Genomic DNA, 21,169 nt, shown 5'->3' with positions numbered 1-21,169 from the left:
TAGCCATCAACCCTGATAAAGACATCTCACTTTCTTACCCTGAATAGTTTGGATTCAGGGAGTTCTTTGGCTATCTTGTAAGAATACAGGATTTCAACAGTTTCCCTCCCATCAGCTTGATTCTAAGATTCCCATGGATGCAAACTTGGCTGAACTTCAAGGTCGGCTGTGTAGGGATTTCACTACTCACCCTCTTTTGTCTCTCTGAATTTCTTTTTCAGGTTTCTTGTGGAAAGGGACCGAGACCCACAGAGTGCACTTTGCCATTTAATAGTCATGCAAAAGATGACAGGGCTGTGAGTACAGGCCACAGACAAGAAAAAACATCTCCAGCTTATGCACTTTGCATACAAACACCTAAAATGCAAATGTGCATTGAGCCAATGTATACAGAAACAGTGCAACTCACAGAAACACATCCACCAATACTGTCAAGCACTCCAAGCCTAACTGAGGATCTGTTACATTCGTCATTAAAATGTATAACGTTAAATTGAAAAAAAAATTCCCTAACATTAAAAAGGAGACTTGCACCAGTCGAACTGGACTGTTATGTGACCTGGAATCTGTCAGTGAAGGTTTTAAGGGATGCACACATAGGTTAGGGTCCAGAACTATGACAGCTCTTAGTGGGTCCAGTTGATCCTAAGGAGCAATGGCCTACTTGTACTGTGACTGTCAGGCAGAGGTATGGAACAGAATCATAGAGTCAAAAGAATGATAGAATCGTTTGGGTTGGAAGAGACCACAAAGATCATCCAGTTACAACCCCCCTGCCATGGGCAGGGACACCTTCTACTAAACCAGTTTGTTCAGAGCCCCATCCAACCTGATCTTGAACACTTCCAGGGATGGAGCAACCTGTGGCAGTGCCTCATCACCCTCACAGGGAAGAATTTTTTCCTAATATCCCATGCACCTAATACCCTAACCTTGACCTCTGTCAGTTTAAAGCCATTCTCCCTTTTCCTATCTCTTGTAAATAGTCTATCTCCATCTTTCTTATAAGCTCCCTTCAGGTACTGGAAGGCTGCAATTAAAAGGTGTGTGTGTATGTAAGTATATACATATGTGAGTATATATGTATATGAGTTTAAGGTCAGAAAATATTATGTGAAAACTTCATGCTTAAAACAGGATTTTACAAAGAGATTATACAACAGTAAATCCTTTGGGAAATTTACTCACTTTCTTTCTTCCAGCAGAGCAATTTCTTTCTTGACTTCATGGTACTCTTCTGCTATTTTGCAGTGCTGTTTATACACCTGCATAGATTCCTTAGACTCGTGACAAGGAGGCAGAGGCTTTAAGAAAAAGAAGAAGAATGCACTGTTTTAGAATGAAATATTAGTTTAAAAATACATATTTTAAAGATAAAATCTTTATCTTAATTCCTGTGAGAATTTTTTCCCCTAACTGCAGGATATTGCCAACTATTCCTAGTGATGGCCTTTCATGGAAGGAAAAAAACCCAAAACGATCCCAGTTCCCTGCATAAGAATATGCATAAACCTTCAAACCTTGTAACAATTTTCAGAACTCTCCTTGTCAGTTTTGCAAAGTATTCCTAAAGATTGATCAAAGAAAGATTTCTCCCTTACATCCCTCTGTTTCAGCTACAGTGATACATGGATGCTAAAGCTGATGCATTGGTCAGACCCATAACACACAGGAGCGTCTTTTCACTGCAGAAACTACAGCTCTGAGCAGAAGGAGATTTTGAGTGCAAACAAGCTCCTATTCTCCAGTTGTGCAAGATGAGAACAAAACACATGAAAAGACGTAGATTAAATGGTCTTTTTATTCCTAAATGCAATGCTTATTCCAGTTTATTCCTAAATAGGACAGGGCTGTGAATTGGGACACTGGGGTTGATTCTGCTGGACTCAACAGGAGTTAGTCTGCTGACTCCAGTGCAGCCAAGATTTTATGATGGGTTCTATCCCAGCAATATCTCAAGCTGTAAACAGCTTGCTCAAGATAATACCATTTCTCTGCATCTCTATTTCCTGTAGAAGAAGGGCATATGTTTACTTAGTAGAATGATTATGAGAGTTAAACCAGCTTATTTGCAAAGTGTTTTACATTTTCATGTAAAGCACAGGTGAGATTGAGCATAGAAGGATGATGGCAATCAAAAAAAGAAAAATCAGGTTAAGAAAGAGACACATTGAAGACAAAAGCATTATACCTCCTATCCTAAGTACTGACACCATTGTCACAAAATTTTAACTTTTTTCTAATGCACACTGAATGTAATAAATATGGCAAGTAAACCCACTCAGGGTTAGAACTCCTCATGTGAATTTCAGTTGAGACCTTGAAAATACATTTTTGGTTAAATGTAGGTACTTTTTGTTCCTTAAAAAGAAAACTGCTTAATTCAGGCTTATCACATTTTGGCTATAACGCTTTCAGGAAGTACTTCTAAGTTATTAGCCATGAATCTGTTGACTGTAAATGAACTCCAAATAGCATCCTTGAGCCACCTGTTTGAAGCAAAAGGAAACACTTAAAATAGTTCCTTTACTGCCCAGTTAAAGAGCATCCAATTGCCTTTCACAATATTAGTAGATTATTTTACATTTCTTGCTGTCCTACTTTGACTCTTCGCTGTAGCGTAATATTTCTTTAATGACATTTTATTAGGAAAAGAAAAGCACAAGTAATCAGACTTTTCCTATTTATGATCTTCTAATCCTTCTTTTTAATCTAAACTGGAAATTTAAATTTAAAATTCAGAGACAAAGATTGAAAACACTTTTACCCAGGAACAGGGTAAGTTGTTTCAGATGTAACCCAATGCACAGATGTAGGTAATGTAAGGATCTTGTGGGTACTTTTAGACAGTATGTGATTCCTCACTGAAATTTTAACACAGACACTCATTTCCCATTTTCTAAATGCAAAAATGCTGCAGAAGAATTGTTTCACAGGACATTCTCTCTGATCTTGGAGATTTCTGGAACCCAGGGAAAGGGCAGCCCATCACCTGATGAATCTAATCCCTAGGAAAGGGCTTTTAATTGCATTTCAATGTGGATGAGCAATAGCACCATTCATACAGCCACCCAAATAATAAGCATAAATTTAACAAGACAGAATATAGAAGTCTCAGTGCTCTAATCCAAGAATGCAAGGATGAGCCAAAGTAGCATCTCTGGTATCTGCCAGAGATCAGCCATCAACAAATGCATCACAATAAAAAAATTTTGGACGGTACCAAAAGGAAAGTCCCCAAACAGTGATACTTCAAAAGAAAATCCAACCAAACCAAACCAACAGAAAATCACCTTGGATTTGCTTCCAACTTAGTTTCTGCTAATCTAGCTGGTTTAAACAGTTTAAAAATTAAAACAGTGTTCAGTTTCTATATTCCAGCTTCCCACTCAAAAGATATATATAGAGAGCTAAAAATTATCCAGTCATGCTGAAACTTAGTATCTAAGTTTCACTTAGAACCAGTTGCTGATTTACAACCCCCTTCCTACCATTGTCCTCTTCAGTGACATTTTTTCTTACAGTGATATTTTAGCACTTAAAATAAACTTACAACAAATAATACAATCAGTTTACTAATGTTCTGTTAATACAATTCTTTTCAACCTTTTCTGATGGTATTAAGAACTATATAAAGAACTTTTTTAGTGTATTTTTCTTTAAAACATAGATTTGATTATGTTTTCATATGACTAGGTAGAATCATATAATTGAATCATATAATAGAATGGTTTGAGTTGGAAGGGACCTTAAAGATCATCCAGTTCCAATCCCCTGCCATGGGCAGGGACACCTTCCACTAGACCAGGTTGCCTCAAGTGCCATTGAACTTGTAACTGAACACTTCCAGGGATGGGGCAGCCAGAACTGGACAACTTGCAATTTGAAAATTTCTAAGAAAGGATTTGGTGATAGTATTTGGTGATAGATGTCCATGAGTAATTTCTGGCCAGTAGGATATTAAACTGGCTAATGCATTCATTATTTAACAAACATCTCTATTGCAATCACATGAAATGGAGAGATACAAGTCTCCATCCACCTAGAATGACTTTTCTGAATGCATGAGGCCAGACCATGGAGAGTGTTGCAGATGCTACTCTGATGGTATTCCCCGAAGTTTGTATACTATTTTTTTGGTGAGAGTTTGCTACTTTATCCAGGTAACTAATTTCAACAGGCCTTAATAAAGTGCAGTTTGCAGTATGTACTTTTTTTCACCCAGAAGCAAACAGCCATACTTTAATTTCTTCTTAGGACATGCCAAGCTTGATACTTCATGAAGTATCTTGCCTGTCCATAAATTAATACACTTAAAAACATACCTGCTAGAGAAGTCAAAAAACATCCCTGCCAAAGAAGGTTACATTTAATGGCAACAGTTGCTACTTTTAATCCTGTTTATTTCAGGCTTCAGTGTCATCCACCCTCATTTTTCTATGCTGGCAAGATATGCACATGCAGAATCTCTGATTTTGTTCACAAAGTTAGCACAAAAGCTGCAGCTTTAAGTTATACTAGTGATCTATCCTGTTATGCCTGATTTTCAACAAGGTCTGATTTTTCCTTTGTTGAATAACTTGCTGTAACACTGAGAAATGGTCTACAGGATCCAGCAAGTAGACATTAAGAGATCTTTTAGAGACTATTCTATAACTGCACATATATATGCACATCTTTACAAGACATATAAACTGTTCATTTAGACTTTTGTTTGGAATCCAGATATGAAAGATATTGGAAGATGACATGCAAATGCTGTTCATGAAGAAATAGAAAGAGTAGTTCTGCAGGCTTCTTAAGGCAGGTTGAAGGAACTGTTCTAAATAAAATCTTTGCTGGGGGACACAGAATGACAGTTTTCAGGTTTAGGGTTTTTTTCGTTTCACTCACATAACAAGGTATGTTTTGCCCTGCCATGTGAATATCAGCATTCCATATCCACAAAGGCTGTGTAGCTGACAATGTCAATCAAATGTTGAAAAACTTTGAAGCAGATTATTTTTTAATTCACCATAGTTTGTTTGCGTTTACTTTTTGACTCAACTGTGAAAAATAAAATTAAAATTTTCTCCTGAAATTGTTGAAGTTTCAAAAAAAAATTGTATCAGGCAGTTTTACCAGCTCATGTGAACTTGTCTAGAAAGCAGTCTTTACCACTAATTAAAGTCTAATTAAGTCCAATTAAAGAGTGGTATCTTGCTTTTTGTAAATTTGATAACCTTCAGCTAAGCTCTTGTGGAAAACCGGAAAGTTCAGTGCTGATATTTTGGATGGTGGCCTATGTTCGTTATACAGCCTTGTGTACTCTTCCATGATGGAAAACCCCACATTACTCCCAGCAAAAACTAGCACATTGCAGCTACTTTTTGTTGTGCAAGTGGAACTCTTCAACCAGTTTCAGATATCTGTCAGGATATGTCTTGTCTAGTCTAGTTTTACTATGAACATAAGCAGCTCTCTTTCTTCTGAACAATTCAGGTCAACTGGATAAGAGCAACTGAGAGTTTTGCTCTCCTTTGCTGAGACAATTTCCATTCTTTTCTAACTTGGGGATGATGTTCTGAATTTGTGAACATCCATGTCTTACATAACCTAAGACCATAGTTATTACAGCAGCATTACAGGAAACTTTTCAAGTTCATATCTAATTATAGAGTACCACAGTACTCTAGGAATACTTATGGAAATTAATACTAAAAATATTAGTAAATCTTAAAAAATTACATCATCCCCTTTAAAAATGCAGTATACTTTTAAGCTTTCTAAAATAATTTTGTGTGTCTAACAAGAATCTTGGCATTCAGTAGAATCAATTCAAGTTCCAGAGTAAACAAGGTTTCTGCTAAATGCTTATATCATGCACAACAAACTTTCATAACATTTTCATTGTTTCTTTCGTATAAGCATTTGCCACTAAAGCATGAAAAACTATCCTGTGGCTTAGAAAACTGATATTATAAGTGGTTGGAGCTTTTCCTCTGTTGCAGTAAGTTTATTTAACTACGTTAATCTCCACAGATTTGTACAAAAATACAAAATATGACATAAATGCCTCTCAAGCTCACAATTTCACGAGAAGAGATCACAGAATCATAGAGCAATAGAATCATAGAATTGTTTTGGGTTGGAAGGGACCTTAAAGATCATCTTGTTCCAACCCCCCTGCCATGGGCAGGGACACCTTCCACTAGGTCAGATTTCTCAGAGCCCCATCCAACCAGGCCTTGAATGATAAAGAATTACAGAACCCCTTGTCCATCCATATGTGACTTGTATTCTTCCCTCTTCAGGATCAAACTCCCATCTGGAATAAAGACTTTGATGGAGAACAGGGAGATGAACTGAGCAAGTCACAGGAAGTGCTGGAACGGGACAGGCAACACACAGGACATAGCAATGCAGGTACTTAACTCTAGATACTTTCCTCTGCATTCAGTGGCATGAACAACAAGGCCTTAGATGCTGATGTAGGTGTCTAAATATAGCAGACAACCCACAGCGGAGTGTCTGTCAGAGGGGCCACCACCCACGCTGTGGATAATCAAGGAAGTGCCTTCCAAGGACCGGTCCAGCTTTTACACAAGGAAATGGTTAAAGTTTCCCAATGACAAAGTGACAAGTGTAGCCAGCCTACCCTCTCTGCACTACCCACCACAGACACACACAGGTGGGGGAAATAAAAAAAGCCCAAATAAGCATGTTTTATCCTCATTCAAAGTATTGCTGGTCAGTGGGAAGAGAATAATTTCCAATACTGCAAACAAAAGCAAGAAGTTTATTAATATGAGTTTTATTTCACTGATAACTTAGCGGGAATTTCTTTGTAGTTTTTTTTTTAAATAATAAAGCTGCAAAAGAGACATACTGCTTAAGAGCTTAAGAGCTTAAACTGCTCCATTCTCATGTGCAGGGCTTTTGTGTCTAGTTGACCATAAAGCAATTCTGATTTAGGTTAAAAAAAAAAAAAAAAAGAGAGATAGCAGTTGAGTTATTTTCTTACAAATTGCTTCTTGGAATGTGTTCCTCTCAGTGCAGTAGAAAAATGTAACATTCAAAGAGATAATTTGAAAATAAAACATTTTTAGTCCGAACCTGCCTAGTACATCAGCAGACACAGACTGATCATTTTTATTCTTCAGAAAGAAGCTGTAACTAGGACTGTCCTTTAGTAACAGTCCTTATAGAGAATTATTTGCTAAGTTTCCTAGAAAGACCTTCTCTCCAGCCACTCCTACCTCTACCTCTGTAGAGCCAGTGCTGGTACTTGGACAGCAGGGTTTGTTACCCTGCCATGAGGAGGCTGCACTGAACTTTGCCCTGCCCACCTCAGATAGTGGTGCCCAGGTACGGTAGAATTGTGTGAGGAAAAGTGGGAACACTAGGTAATTCTGCTCAAACAGCCAAGTTGTCTGCCAGGGCCCAACATAGGAGGACAAGGGCTTGAAACCTAAAACAGAGGTGCAAATTGCTGGGTACTCAGGCTGTGGTTGCTGCCTACATGCATAGAATTCCAAGTGACTCAGTGAACCTACATAGCTTTCAAGCTGCTTTCAAAATCCAGCCTGAAGATCAGCTAATTTGGGCTTTTTTTTGTTTGTTTGTTTTTAAAACAGGTTTCAAAATTTTCCTTTGTATGTTTGAAACCTGGAAAATTACTATATTTTTTTTTTATTGTCTATTATTATATAGCCACCTAACCTGCATTTATACTTTGCTTCTTTAAATAAAATATAAATGCTTTTAACTGTATGTATGGCATGGTGATGAAAATCTTGTGGCTTTAGATGTCATATTTTTATTACAAAAACATGTACCAGCATTCTTGCAAATTCAAGCATTTCAGGTTCTTTACTTTCAGTTCAGTGCTTCAGCTATGAAACATTATTGCTCTCTGAACTCTTCTGAGGGGGAAAAAAAAGCCAATCATCTTTGTTGCACTGGAAGGTCAGCGGAATAAAGAGGTCAGTATCCTATCCTGTTCCTTTCACCCCAAATCTTAAGCTGTTATTCATTCCTTTAATCATTCCTAGTTATGCCTAAGGAACCTGCCCATATTCTCAGAGTGAGAGCAATAGAGCAAGAGGAGTCTCTGTCATTCCTTTTGCAGTCATTCTTTTGATTAGAACAGTAGGAGAGAATAGTTGAAGTCAGGAGCCCTCCGTGTTGTCTCACTAGTTGATGGATACAGGAAAGATGACATTATTGGACAAGCATGGTCTGCTAATGCCTTTCTCAATTTACACCCAGGAAGCAACTGCCTTCATAGTGAAATATCAGAGGAAGTCTAAATGCTCCTGGGAAAACCGATGATCTGAAGTACTTTAAAACAGCCAACAAACACTTCAGAATCTCCACAAAGAAAAGTGAAATAATTCCTGGTTGTGGAACTGGCTCTGTGCCTGGTGAACCATGGAGCTGTCATCAACTGCTCATTGTCCAGTGTATCGGGGCTCCATCATCCTGTGCTGACAAATCAGTTTGATCACAAAAGGACTCATCACTTTTATCCCAGGCTGTCTGCAGACACCTGCCAGGGCAATCATTAGGGTTCCTGACTATGTAGCATGAACTGCAGTTACTTTGATGACGCTCTCATCAGTCCTGATGACTAGCTTTATTTACCCAAGATTAAAGGTAAAACATCACTACAAAATACATCTTCTCTTGGAAAGCTTCAGAGAAAGCTGATGACATCAATCATAGCACAGCCTGCAGGCATGAGAATATAATACCTGGCTCATTCCTTCCCCTGTCAAACACACAAGAACTCTCTTCATTGCAGTGCAACAGCATGCCCTGCATTTTACACAGGAATTGTATGTAAAAACTTAAAAGCAGGTGAGATTGTTGCAATAGTAATTTCCCTGCAATTGGATTAAAAATGTCAAACCAAATTTTCTGCAGATCTTGAAAAGACAGTGTTTTCTTCTGTGGATATATACAGCCTTATTAAATGTCAATAGGTTAGAAAAGCACCATTGAAAACTTCCACCTTAGTATAACAACCAGAGGCTTTATATCATAACAAATATAGTGACTGTGAAATAAGTTGTCATAACAAATAAAAACCCGTTTACCTGCAGCTGCTGATCTAGTTCTGGAAATGCCAAAGACAAGTTTTCAGGGGAAGCATCATCTAAAAGGTAAACATGATGTTAAAAGTCAATGTCTACCAAAAAGGGCATTTCAAATAATCTATCTGATGAAGTTCTATATTGCATATATTGACAATAATATCGGGATCCTGAAAACACCTCCACATCTTATCTTTTACAGTTGAGATGTCTTAATAGACTCCTTGAAAATACTAGCGGGTTGTTAATAAGAAAATATTTATTTGGTGGAAAGACAGAAAATCTATTTTGTATTGCAGAAGTAAAGAATGTAAAGAAATAAAGAAACAAAACAAAGCCAATTAGTCCAGGAGAACATGCAATAATTTAATAAAACCAATAAACCCAAACTGTCTTCCTGGGCTCTTTCCATCACACTGCAAAGAACCCTCTGAAGACAGCATCGTTACTACCAAAGAGTTCATTAATTGAATGAAGGCCAAAACAATCACAAGAACACACAAACTAGCTTGGCAACCCTGAAACACAAAGAGAAGGCTTTGGGGTGACCTAATTGTGGCCTTACAGTATATGAAGAGAGCCTACAAGAAAGATGGAGAGAAACTATCTACAATTTACATACTGTGTAAGGGACAAGGGGGAACGGCTTCAAATGGAAAGAGAGTAGGTTTAATTAGATATTAAGAAGAAAGTCTTCCCTATGGGGGTGGTCAGGCACTGGGACAGGTTGCCCAGAGAAGCTGTGGCTGCCCCATCCCTGAAAGTGTTTAAGGCCAGGTTGGATAGAGCTCTGAGCAACCTGGTCTAATGGAAAGTGTCCCTGACCAGAGCTGGGGGGTTGGAACTAGATGACCTTTAAGGTTGCTTCCAATCCAAACCATTCTATGGTTCTGTGGTTCTGTGATTCTTTGAAGACTGTTACCTGCACAGACATGATTAGAACAGGGAAGGCGCTACAAATTTCTCCATACTACAGATACATGACTTTAACCTGTCCATTACAATCCTTATGGGCTAGAGTTAGTTTAATCATGACAACAAGCCAAACCATGTTTTTATTTATTTATTTGTTTGTTTTTAGTACAGGCCTCCAGCAAAAGCGGGACAGACTGTGCCAGTTACGTCAGTGTTGTGATGTGGACACCTGCCCAGTAGTAGCTGGACTGAGATGGAACACAGGAATCACACTTGGTAGCATCCCACCTAGTATCACAATTTTTCTTTCTCAGTGACTTTCACACTATAACTTTTGCATTGGATTGTGATGACCACTTAGGCATCTTGCTACAGGTTATGGGGGGTGAGGAGAACGTTACTATTAGCTTATAGTCAGTTATTTGTAACGTATCAAAATTAAACAAGGATGGCTCTCATAAGAGAAAATTGCTAACACAGTTCAGATCCTGCAACATGTCGTATGCTGGCAGACTTGTACAGGGCAACAAAACCCCACTGAGATTAAGAGGACCGCATATCAAAGCAGGATTCTGGATATTCTGAAAGAGTACAGACTAGGATCTAAATTATTTGTCAAATATTTGATATCTTTTTCTCCTGCTCTCCGTGGTCATATAGCAAAGGAAATTAGGGGGGAAAAGTAAAATAAGTCACCTTATCCTATGAAAAATAAGCATACAGGCTAACACATGGTCAGAGCCTAGGAAAGGATGCCCAGAGAAGAAAAAAATAAAATACGGTGATACAAAAGGAAAACTTTTGAACTTCCTCAGAAAACAAAGTGAAGTTCCTATATTTTCATGTGGTAGGAGTTTTGCTAGCATTACCAAGTCATACCCATGTCATACGTGTGTCCCCCTTCGTTTTTCACACCATTTCCCAAAAGTGTCCATTCTGGAAAATACTCAAATTGCTTTAATAGTAGAGGATTGTATCATGCAGATATGCGAGTGTTTACCTTTAATTTGCTGTCGCTTTCTTGTACAATATTTATAAATAGACTAATTTTCTAAAAGAAGAAAGATGAATCATATGGCAAGGCTAAAAGGAAGGACAGAATAAAACTCAGTCTGACTAGGGGTACAGCTGCTCTACAAGTATTTGGCTGAATAGCTGTTAAATATTCTGACAGAGATATTGGACCAGAGTCATGGATGGCAGTTAAGCTGCTATTTGTTTTGACAATTCCAGCAGTACAATCCTTGGTACAGCAGCTTTAAGGAGGGATATTGAACACTTTTAAAATTAAGAAAAACATAGCCAAAGCAACCCTTCAAAGTCCTAAAAAAAAATAAATCTGAAGCAACATCAGCTAGTAATTACTTTTTCACTGCATCAGCTGTTAATAAGAAAATGAAAATAATGCAGTGTCAGAATATTAAAAAATACATTGGAATATCCTCTTAAAAGAACTAATTAAAAAACTTTGGAAGTACTTCATAAAGGATGGAATAGAGAGAGAAATTAATATAGAGGAAATCCTTTCAGTAAACAGATGTTCCCTGCTTATTTTTTGAACTCAAGTGACTGAGTCAATGGTACCATAAATAGAACCTACTGGTATCCTAACCATTATGGCATACCATAGTACATTTTATAATGGGCCTGCCCTAGCATCTATTGAACAGCTGCTAGGGGTTTTTTTTAGTGATACTAGTTTAAGACTTGTTTAAGTCATCATCCAGTGTGCAGAACATCATCAAGAAATGTTGGAGACTTTAGTGGCTTGAAATTTTCCTGGGTTCCTGATTCTCCTGGGCTCTTTTGAGATTTTTCGCTCAAGTATTTAGTTTAGAAAAATTAACAGAAATCCTCATAACTAACTGCAATCTTGTTTTCCACAAAAAGAACAACAAATGACTTTCCCCACAGCTTTCAGTGAAATAAATTACTGCCTCAGGTCAGTTTGTATTTCACTGTTGTCAAAGTAACAACCACAACAATAACAACAAAAATCACTCGGTAAAAACTAAACACGATTAAATTTCACATAAGGGGAAAGCAAATGAAAGCAGTCAGTCAGCTCCTAAAACTTTTTTGAGGATGTTTTCAGAAAGTCAAGAGCAAAGATATAAACTCTTACATTTTTTTCTGAAATAATCACTATTGCCCCTACAAGCTGAAATACTGGGTGTTATGCAAAAAAACAGGCAAAATTACATTGATTTCCAGCCTTCAGAATCTATTGACTCTGAAAATCAGACACAAGAAACGTCTGAAATGTCAGTGAAAGTATTCTGAAGATCAAATCACTCTTACAACTATCTCCTTATCTGTCTGTATCTCTTATTTTCTACTCTACATCTCCTTAACTAGACAACAAATTTCAGAAATACCTCTTTTTCTCCTTTTCTCAATTCATTATCAATTTTTAATGAGTGCTTAGATTAAGAATCACTGATAAAATCAGTGACCCCCTTTACAATAAAGTTAGTGGCTTTTCTGTACCGAAAACCCTTGAAAATATCTAGGCTGATTCTTCAACAGCTACAGACAGCATCTCACCCCTGTGGTCACTATAAAAAAAACCACAAAGAAAATTGATTTATAATTCAAACTGGATGTTGAAAACCTATTTTGTTTAAAAATAAAAATATTAGAAAAATCAAGGACAGGAACTTGCTACACCTGAAAATGAGTTAAGATCCTGGTCAAAGGAAACAAGAAAGTAAGAATAACGTACATATGGATGCCATGGCCATCCCAGCAAACTCAACAGCACCGATTGGTGATGTAAAAGAACCATATCAGGGACTTCATTACAGCCACCTAAGTTAATGTACCTATGACATGATTTCTAAATGAGTAGCACTTCCTGATTTCTCATAATCCCAAATCTAATTTTGAAGTTCTATATTTGAAAGCGCCCTAAAGACCTGTACCCTGATTACACGGTGAACACTTTGAACCAAAGACTTGGTTCATGTGCACAAAAGAGTTCGATTTTCCTGTTTGTTTCATGGTTCACATGCTTGCTTTGCTTGTTGCTGAAAACTGCCATCATAACAGAGAGCATCGGAACTCTATTAGGACAGATTGTCTTTATACAAAAGGCTTACTACTTATCTACTTATGTCCTGAGGCATTCCTCTGATATATGCTAATGTCGCACATTTGGAAATGAATCTTGCTTTCTGGAAAGCTTCACTGATTTAATGATGTTCTGGCCTCCTGGAGATTCCGATATCCCAGACCTCCATCATGTAGACAAATATGAGAAATCCTTCCCATGTCACTGCCTAACTGACACAATGTCTGGTACAATGAAGTGTAATATCCAAGTCTCTTCCTATATGGTTGCTCCATTTAGCTAAACCGTGGGCTACAGGCAATAAATCCTTTAAGGACAACATCTGATTTACTTGCACTATAAAGTTGCAAATTAGTTTCTCTGTGATCTTCATAAAGATAGACAGAAATAGAATAGAAAAGTTTAACTGCGTTGAAAGCACATTAAGGCTGCTAAATCAAGCACTCGAAACTTAGGAAATGCCAATCACAGCTCTGTTTCCTTGAGTAACTGAGTTATGATCCAGTATTTAATTATACAATCAGGTACTATTTTTTTTCTCCTACACGTATTCAGATTTCTTGCTCCTAAATTAAAGAATTAAATTGGTAACATAAGTAGGTTGTCATCCTGTAAGTGGATCAGCCCTAACACAGGAAAAGTACTCAAACCCAACTGCAAGCACCACAAGTTGCATTGGGACAACACCAGCGAACTGTGTGTCAGGGTCCATTCTTGACCCTGGGAGGACAGTGAGATCCAGCAGCTCTGGCCCTGTATGCTGACAGACAACTCATCAAATTCATTCTGGGAGGCTGTATGGCTAAGTGACTGCAACTTGGCACTGCTGTGTGAAGCTCCAGGGCTTATATTCACAGCCCTGCCTGACACGACCTTACAAAACCTTGCAGTTACCTCACTCATAAAATAGTGGGGAATGGTCACTGCCTCACCCAGGAATAGGATGTGAAGTCTTGCTCAGTAATAAGAGTTATGGGCCTCCCAAAAATAGAAACAGTACATAACAGAAGAGATAACAGCAAAATCCTCCTACTCCATATACCTTCACTGAAGCATAAGCATCCTCAGATAAATATCTTTTTGAAGGTATCTCACATGACTTCCTATCTAATTCCCCAAAGACCAAGCCACTTCCTTGTAGGTTGGGTGTAGTTTTAGGAAACTAGCTTTGTGAATTTTAGCCATATGTTTTAGCAACCCTTACTGGTTTTCAATCAATGTGCTGGAAAGCCTCTGTTACCATTACAACTAAAATAAGGATGGAGTAGGGATTTAAAGGTTGCTTTTGAAGAAGCAACCACTGCAAAACAGTCTTGCATGATTAATTAGAAAAACAAAATGTTCTTTGTGTTCATGGGGATAATGAGCATAAAGAGGAGTAAAATAAGTAATTTTGCTATGCTTGTAAAAATATTTCACTATTTCACTATCTGTCGGGTTCATTAGAAAATTTATGTTTTGCCTTTTTTGTCAATGATTTTTCTGGAATGGTCTATCAGAGGTAAACTAATTTCAAATAAAAGAACTCACTAACAATTTCAAAACCAGTCATTTATCACCACATGTCACGAGCAGAACTTTTCAGCTAGACTCAATCTCTTATTGTAGGAGGCAAGGTGAAGAGATATTTACCTATAAACCTTATCTTTGAAGTATTGCACAAAACAAAGCCACTTGTCTAAATTCCATGAAGTTCCTCTTATAATCATTGTATCTTAATATATTCGTAAGTAAGAGTGATAAAGACTAGGACATATTGAACTTCACTGGTTAAATGAAGTTGATATTGATAAACCACAACATATTTTCAACTCTGGAATATTTATTTAAATCTTGGAACACCATTTTTAGTTCAAATTGCATTAGTTTCCAAGTGATGTAAGATGGGCTGGAATAATATGTTTCCAATTAATTAATTTAAAATGGTACCTTAAGTCAAAACCGGTGCAATATTGTGGGAAATCTATGTTAGTGAACTTGACTGAAAGAGCCAAACATAGAGATCTATATATACAGAAATAAGACATACACAATAAAACTGTCGTATATAGCCCACTAATGGGCTGCTCCTGAGACTTTTAAGGAACTGGTTACCCTACTTTCACACTAAAAATACAGCACAAAGCTGGCCAGGATTTCAGTCATCAGGTGTTGACTGACAAATAATATAACGCAATTAAATTATTTCTTGTACACTCGGGATAAACCAGCTCCAGTCTTGTAGGTCAGTTAACACAAAGTAATTTCTTCTCATGAGTTGAGAGCAGTTTCTCCTTTCACTGCTTCTCACACCCAGTGCTTGGTTACAATCCTAGCCAGTGAGATAATTGCCACCCAGAAGAAACATTCCATTTCCCCTTTTTATATCCAGTTATGCTGCTAGTTCCTCCTAGTAAGCAATTGTACAGCCCCGGAAGGAGAATGCACCCTTTTTTGGTGAAATGTGTCATTGTGCCTTTCAAGTGAGGTAGAACTTAAGGAAAAGCTCAAGTCAGACCAATTTCCTGACCACTTAGCCCTGGTGAAGAACTTACTGTTCATGCCTAGCAGTGCATGAGCCTCAGCTGATGCTTTACTACCACATTTTCAGCAGGTAACTCCTGTTTAAACTGAAAACAAATGTCAAGGAAAAAAAAATATTAAAGAAATGTAAAAAAGTAAGAAAAAAGTCTCTGCCTGCTATGGAATACCTAAAGGTCTATCTGTTGAAGGCTTTTGCAGTCCATCTTAAAAAAAAGTTTTAAATACTTGTTTTTACTCTCTTGATTCAGTTAGAGTTTGCTAGAAATTTTCGTACCTGTTAAAAGCTTATTTCCTTTGCCTTCTTTAAATATATCAAACATAATAACTCTTGAAACTTGTCACATGGTAAAACAATATGTTGATTTAGTCCTCCTGGTAGCCCTCACAGGCATGTGATGTAGAGGGGAACACAGCACTCACTCTACGGGTTGCTATTTTCTTTTATCAGCACTCATGAAGATTCTGGATTGCATACTGCAGGAACACTTGCATACATACAATAAAGTTCAAAATTATGAAACAGTTTAACAATATGTAGCAGAAAAAGATTACCTTTCTCTAACTGGGTTTGTTTTCCCAAACATTACAAGAGAGGCTGGGGTTATTAGCAGGATAAAAAAGGAAAAAATAAAACATGAAGCAATGTTAAGGAAGTTAGGCTTCCTGCCTTTCATATCTCCTTCTTCCAAGCTATTCAGAACCTTGTAATTTCCTGTTGTCATCTCTTGTCACAAACCAGTCTGCTGTCTGATTTTCCCATGGTTTCAGCCTTCCCTGACATCAGTGTCTCACATAAGCATCCTTTTTCCATAAGTTACATCTCTCTTCAAGACCCATCTTTGCCATAATTCCTGTATGAGATTTACCACATGACTGTATCTTGAGAGATGAGAATGATTCTTTACTGCCTTCTGTAATAAAAATGTAATTACCGGATTATTTTAATTTATAAAAAGGGTACATATATAATCACATGTATTTCTTTACATTCCTTGTCCCAATCTTTCTGTGTCACTCATCTTTATGAACTGAAAGTTGGGTTCAATAACATATGAAGATGTTTGGTTTTTAATTCCCTTGCTTAGGGAATGAGATTGTATTTCAGTATTGTAGCTGAAAATTAGTATTACACAAAAATTAGCTAGGAAAGTTAATGCAGATTCTAAAATATTTTTTACATGAGAAAAGTGTATTCAAGTTGAGATTCTGTTCACAAAAAGCTCCGGAAGCAACCTCACACATTATCCCACAATGCATACAGTCCCATAAAACATGCAACAGCAGTGGGTTTTAGTTATCCTTATCAGAGATCCATAAACACATCTTAGCCCTGACTCCAGCCACTTTTAGTAAAAGCAACAGCCAACGTTTTTGGAATGCTTTTCAGCTTCCTTTTTGCTTTATTTCATTCTGACTTTCATTGTTTGGCAACAGCTCTCTGGACCTTAATAATATTGAAGGTGCAAACTAATAATATTCATCTATTCCAAAGGCCAAAGGGTCCATGTCTGTACAGGATATGTTTGAGGAAATTAACGCTCCATCAGCACTAGTTGACAGTATTAACATCAATGAAATTTCTGCTGCTTTCTCAGAGATGCCATGTGGGGTATGCATTTCCTGAAACCTTTCACCAAGCTGGGCATGTGTGGCACTTTTCAACCTTCCTGCTAAAAAAAAAAGTCCCTTCCTGCTCTAGGCTCATCCAAATTTGTCCTTTTACTTTTCTCAGTTTAAAGTTCCATAAAACCAGATACACTGCAAGTGCAGGTAAATTGATTAGTTAATTACAGTCCTAAGTATACCCCACAAACCACTGAAAGAAAGCTAAGATCTAAATTGTCAATCTAGTGGATTTACTCTAATGAAATTGTTAATGGAAACATTAAAAGTTATCAGACAGGAAAACTGATCACAGCTGCCACTCAGGAAAAAAATCCACCCATTATACTGGACTAGGTTTGATATTGTAAACACTGGTAAGTACATGTAAAATTTAAAACCAATTATTTCATTGTGGTTTACTCCATAAATTAAACTGTACCTGGGGATTCATTCAGGCTGAAGGCAATTCGTACTTGCTTATCAGCAGGTACCCTGGCGGTAGTGATCATGTGGGCACTTGAGTCAATGCTTTTACTTGTTTGTTCCAGCTGCAATAATACAAACAATATATTTATTACAGAGCACGTGACATCATTCAATAAATGAGTTTTAATGCTTTTCATGCACTCACAGCTACCTTTCCCATTCTAGCCAAGCAATGTTTAGAATCAAAGTCAAGGGAGCGCCATTTCACTTTTCCATTTAAAAAGGAATTAAATGAAATTCAGTGCAGAGACTGCCTTTATTTTTGATATTTATAGATTAGAAAGAATGATGGCAAAGGAAGCTACCCCTCTCCTCACCTGCTTCCTCCCTGCCATTGCCCCTTCAGCAAGCCTTGACTTGTGGCAATGCTGCCTGCCTCTGAAGGTGAAGAAGGAAGAAGGGGTGGGGAGTTGAGAGTAACATGACCCCAAGCCTGCCTTGTGATTGGAAATGTGCACACCACTCCACATGGTGTCAATGAGGAGGCACCCATCCTCCTGCCTTCCACCCATTACTCCCCCAGTCCAGCTGGGCCTGATAGTTGCACACTCAATGGCCAGAAAGTTATGGGGTCTCCAAACCTTGGTGGTGATTTTTCAGTGGAAGTCTGTGCAGGTTAGGGGTCTGTCTGCATGGGTTTGGCTCCCGGATCGGGACCTTATTCCGTCCTCCGTCTTTCTTCTGAGACCATCAATTACAAAAGGTGGTTTTACTGAGATGAAACCCTGCCATTAAGAAAACAGCTAGTTCATTTCAAACCTGACACTAAAGAGCAACAAAAGAATTAGCTACTATTGATCTCTAATGGTGTAATCAGAACATTTCTGAACACTGGAGAGTTGTACTTGGAGCTCTACCACGTATATGTAACCTTCTGGATGAACAGTTTTGGTTAAACTGTTGGATAGCTGAATGCAAGGGATCTCCTTGATTATCTAGCACAAAGCTTCTAAAATTCAAAGATATTAAACTTCTGATTAGCTCCATGTGTGGAGAACATGAAATCAGTGGGGACATGAAATCAGTGGGACTTCATGCATGCAAAAGATCTGCCCATAAAGAAATTATTTTAGGACTGTGGGCTGCTATTCAGTGCACATTGTATTCATACCAACTAAGTGGACAATTATGAGAGTAGCTTTTAAATTACCATAAAAACTTCTTAGTCAATTAGAAACCAAACTCATCAGAAAAATACAACAAATTTACTAATTCATTTTCAGCAGACAACAAGGCATTTAGCAAGTGGAAACAAAAACCAGTTTTCTAAGCCAATAGTCTTGCAGTTTTTCAGTAAAGTGGCTATTGTATTGCAGGGCAATCCTATCAACTCATTCTAATTTACACTGAATTATTTGGCAGTTTCAAAATGTCAATACAACAGAACAATATTTCAGTCTTCCTTGGTGGTACACAAGTGAATCAAACACTTCTCTGGCATCACTGCCATGCAATCAGTGGAATAGGATCAAATTTGCTTTGTGTCCGTTAATTTCAGCATTTCTTGTTTATTTGCTTTGTCTGTTTTGATATTTACCTAGCAGAGTGATATGGTTACTTGTTATTTGAAGTGCATAATCTTTTCTTAAAATAACAAGTAACCTAAAATCCGTACTTCAAATGAATCTGATTGAAGCTGAGAGTGTCTCTTTCTGCTAATACACAAAGGATATCAGGAATTGTTCTTAATTCTCCCTTACTTATATTCAAGACATACAAAAACTGAACTGATATCTACAGAGCAGAGACATAGAAAAGTCAAATAATTGCAACCATGTATGTTTTTGGACTCAGCAAAAGACCCTTGGAGTAAACTGAAATACTTTATTTTGAAGTGCCTTGCATCAGACTGAATTACTTTCACCTTCTGAGCATTATTGATCTCTTCCCCGGCTCCCCACCCTCACTTCATAAAAAATATCTGATACATCTCATTGTTTTAAAAAAAGCAACAGAATTACTAATGCAAAATTCTTTATCATATTTCCCTTCCATACTTCCCAATACAAGGTAAAGGAAAAAACTCCACAAAATTAAGAGATTTTAAGTAATAAGCACATCCTTAAAACAAGGCTGTTCATCCTTCTGTGCTGTTGGTACACTTTCCCCTGACACTGACTATCTCAAGTGGTCTTCCACATAAGAGTATACTTAACATTTCCCATCATAACCTAAGAAATTAAAATGACGCATTCTGCTAGGGGTTTTAAAGTTGCCATAACAATATTGCTATAAGTCTGGTGTGTTATCCCAGTCCCACACTCTCTGGTGTGTGATGCTTTTAAATTACCTCTTTTAACCATCTTTTTAATGTGAGAGCAAAAATCAACATCCTTTCAGTAAGAAATGGTGAATTCTATCAAAACACGAGTGTTTTCATTTTATTCCAATCCTGAAAAAGAAATCTCATCTTTATACGCAGCAATTACCTGTAATCAAGTTTTAAATAATATTGAATTTATCCCTTCACTCCTTTTTGTGCCAAATCCTCAAGCTCTTCATCACAAAAAGCTATCACAGAGAACAGAGAGGGATGGAAGAAGCCTGTGTGCAAACAAGGTGATATCATGAAACAGTCAGATCGGCTGCCCCCAGTTCCCCACCTGCTTTCTCCATGCATGATGAACAATATCACTGTGGACAGAGATGAGGGTGAGTGGGCAACCTGGAATTTAATGAGATTTAACGAGCAGCTCTTTTCTTCCCAACAGTTGCCTATAGAACTGGCTGCTGTTCCTCTGTAAAATATGTGCAGCAGAACTCAGATTAAATGCTGTTACAGCTCTATCAAATTTTTTCACACCTGTTGCCTTACCTCACTTAGCGGAGTGTCTGCACTTGTATAATCCAGGGCCAGCCACTGCCTTGGCTTGTCGTTGCCTTTATGGAGTAAAGCTTCAATAAAAGAAAAGGCTGCACCTGCTGCATAGCAACGAACTGACAAGGTCTGAGAAGCTGAGACAGCTGTTAGGGCAACATGCTGCTACCTGCACTTCCCATAGGCTTTGCTGTCCCAAAAGATCACCCTTTTCCGCTTTTCTCCACAGTTATGCTTTTCCTTCCTCTCCTTGCCAGTGACAAGGGATTATGATGCTGTCACGCTCCAGGGAGGAAAAAATCCTTCTGTCACAGGCATTATTAAGCAGCAAACTGTGGTGAGCCCAAGATTTTTAATTCATTAGTCCTGGCAAACCTGAAATACAAACAGACTTGCTTCATAGGACAGGAATGTTTTCAGCATGACCCAATCAGTGTCTGTGTCTATTCCAGCAAACTGGCAAAGATAGCATGACTCCAGTCAGCAAAAATGTCTGCAGCTCCAATCAGCTTGGGCTGACACTACCAACTTGGACTGGCTGCAAGTGCACTTTCAAATGATAGCAGCGACTGTCAAAGCTGACAACAACGGATGGGCTTGGCCTCTCAGGCTAGGTTCTTGTTGGCTTTTGCCAAGCCAGGCTTGTTTAATAGTAGACGCTAGCCCTGCTCT

At 37.9% G+C, this 21,169-nt stretch overlaps 1 protein-coding gene across 2 annotated transcripts in view; it reads right to left on the bottom strand.

The window, feature by feature from the left end:
• Nucleotides 1-20,860, bottom strand: part of MAP3K7CL (MAP3K7 C-terminal like) — a 30,528-nt gene extending 9,668 nt beyond the window's left edge. The window contains exons 1-5 of one of the 2 annotated variants that reach the window (XM_027744190.2): nt 20,495-20,860; nt 18,261-18,404; nt 17,633-17,741; nt 9,081-9,139; nt 1,189-1,304 (exon numbers count right to left, since the gene is read on the bottom strand). In XM_027744190.2, coding sequence (XP_027599991.1) covers nt 1,189-1,304; nt 9,081-9,139; nt 17,633-17,702 — 245 coding nt within the window. In that variant the 5' untranslated portion in view covers nt 17,703-17,741; nt 18,261-18,404; nt 20,495-20,860. Of the gene's footprint in view, nt 1-1,188; nt 1,305-9,080; nt 9,140-17,632; nt 17,742-18,260; nt 18,405-20,494 lie in introns of those variants that run through there. The other variant, XM_039379653.1, reaches the window with a different exon arrangement.
• Nucleotides 20,861-21,169: the final 309 nt, after the last annotated feature.

This window comes from Pipra filicauda, unplaced genomic scaffold (assembly GCF_003945595.2).
Source record: "Pipra filicauda isolate LSUMZ 115617 unplaced genomic scaffold, ASM394559v2 scaffold171_size1565689_pilon, whole genome shotgun sequence".
Classification (NCBI taxonomy): Eukaryota; Metazoa; Chordata; class Aves; order Passeriformes; family Pipridae; genus Pipra; species Pipra filicauda.
This window is presented reverse-complemented; position numbering and strand designations above follow the sequence as displayed.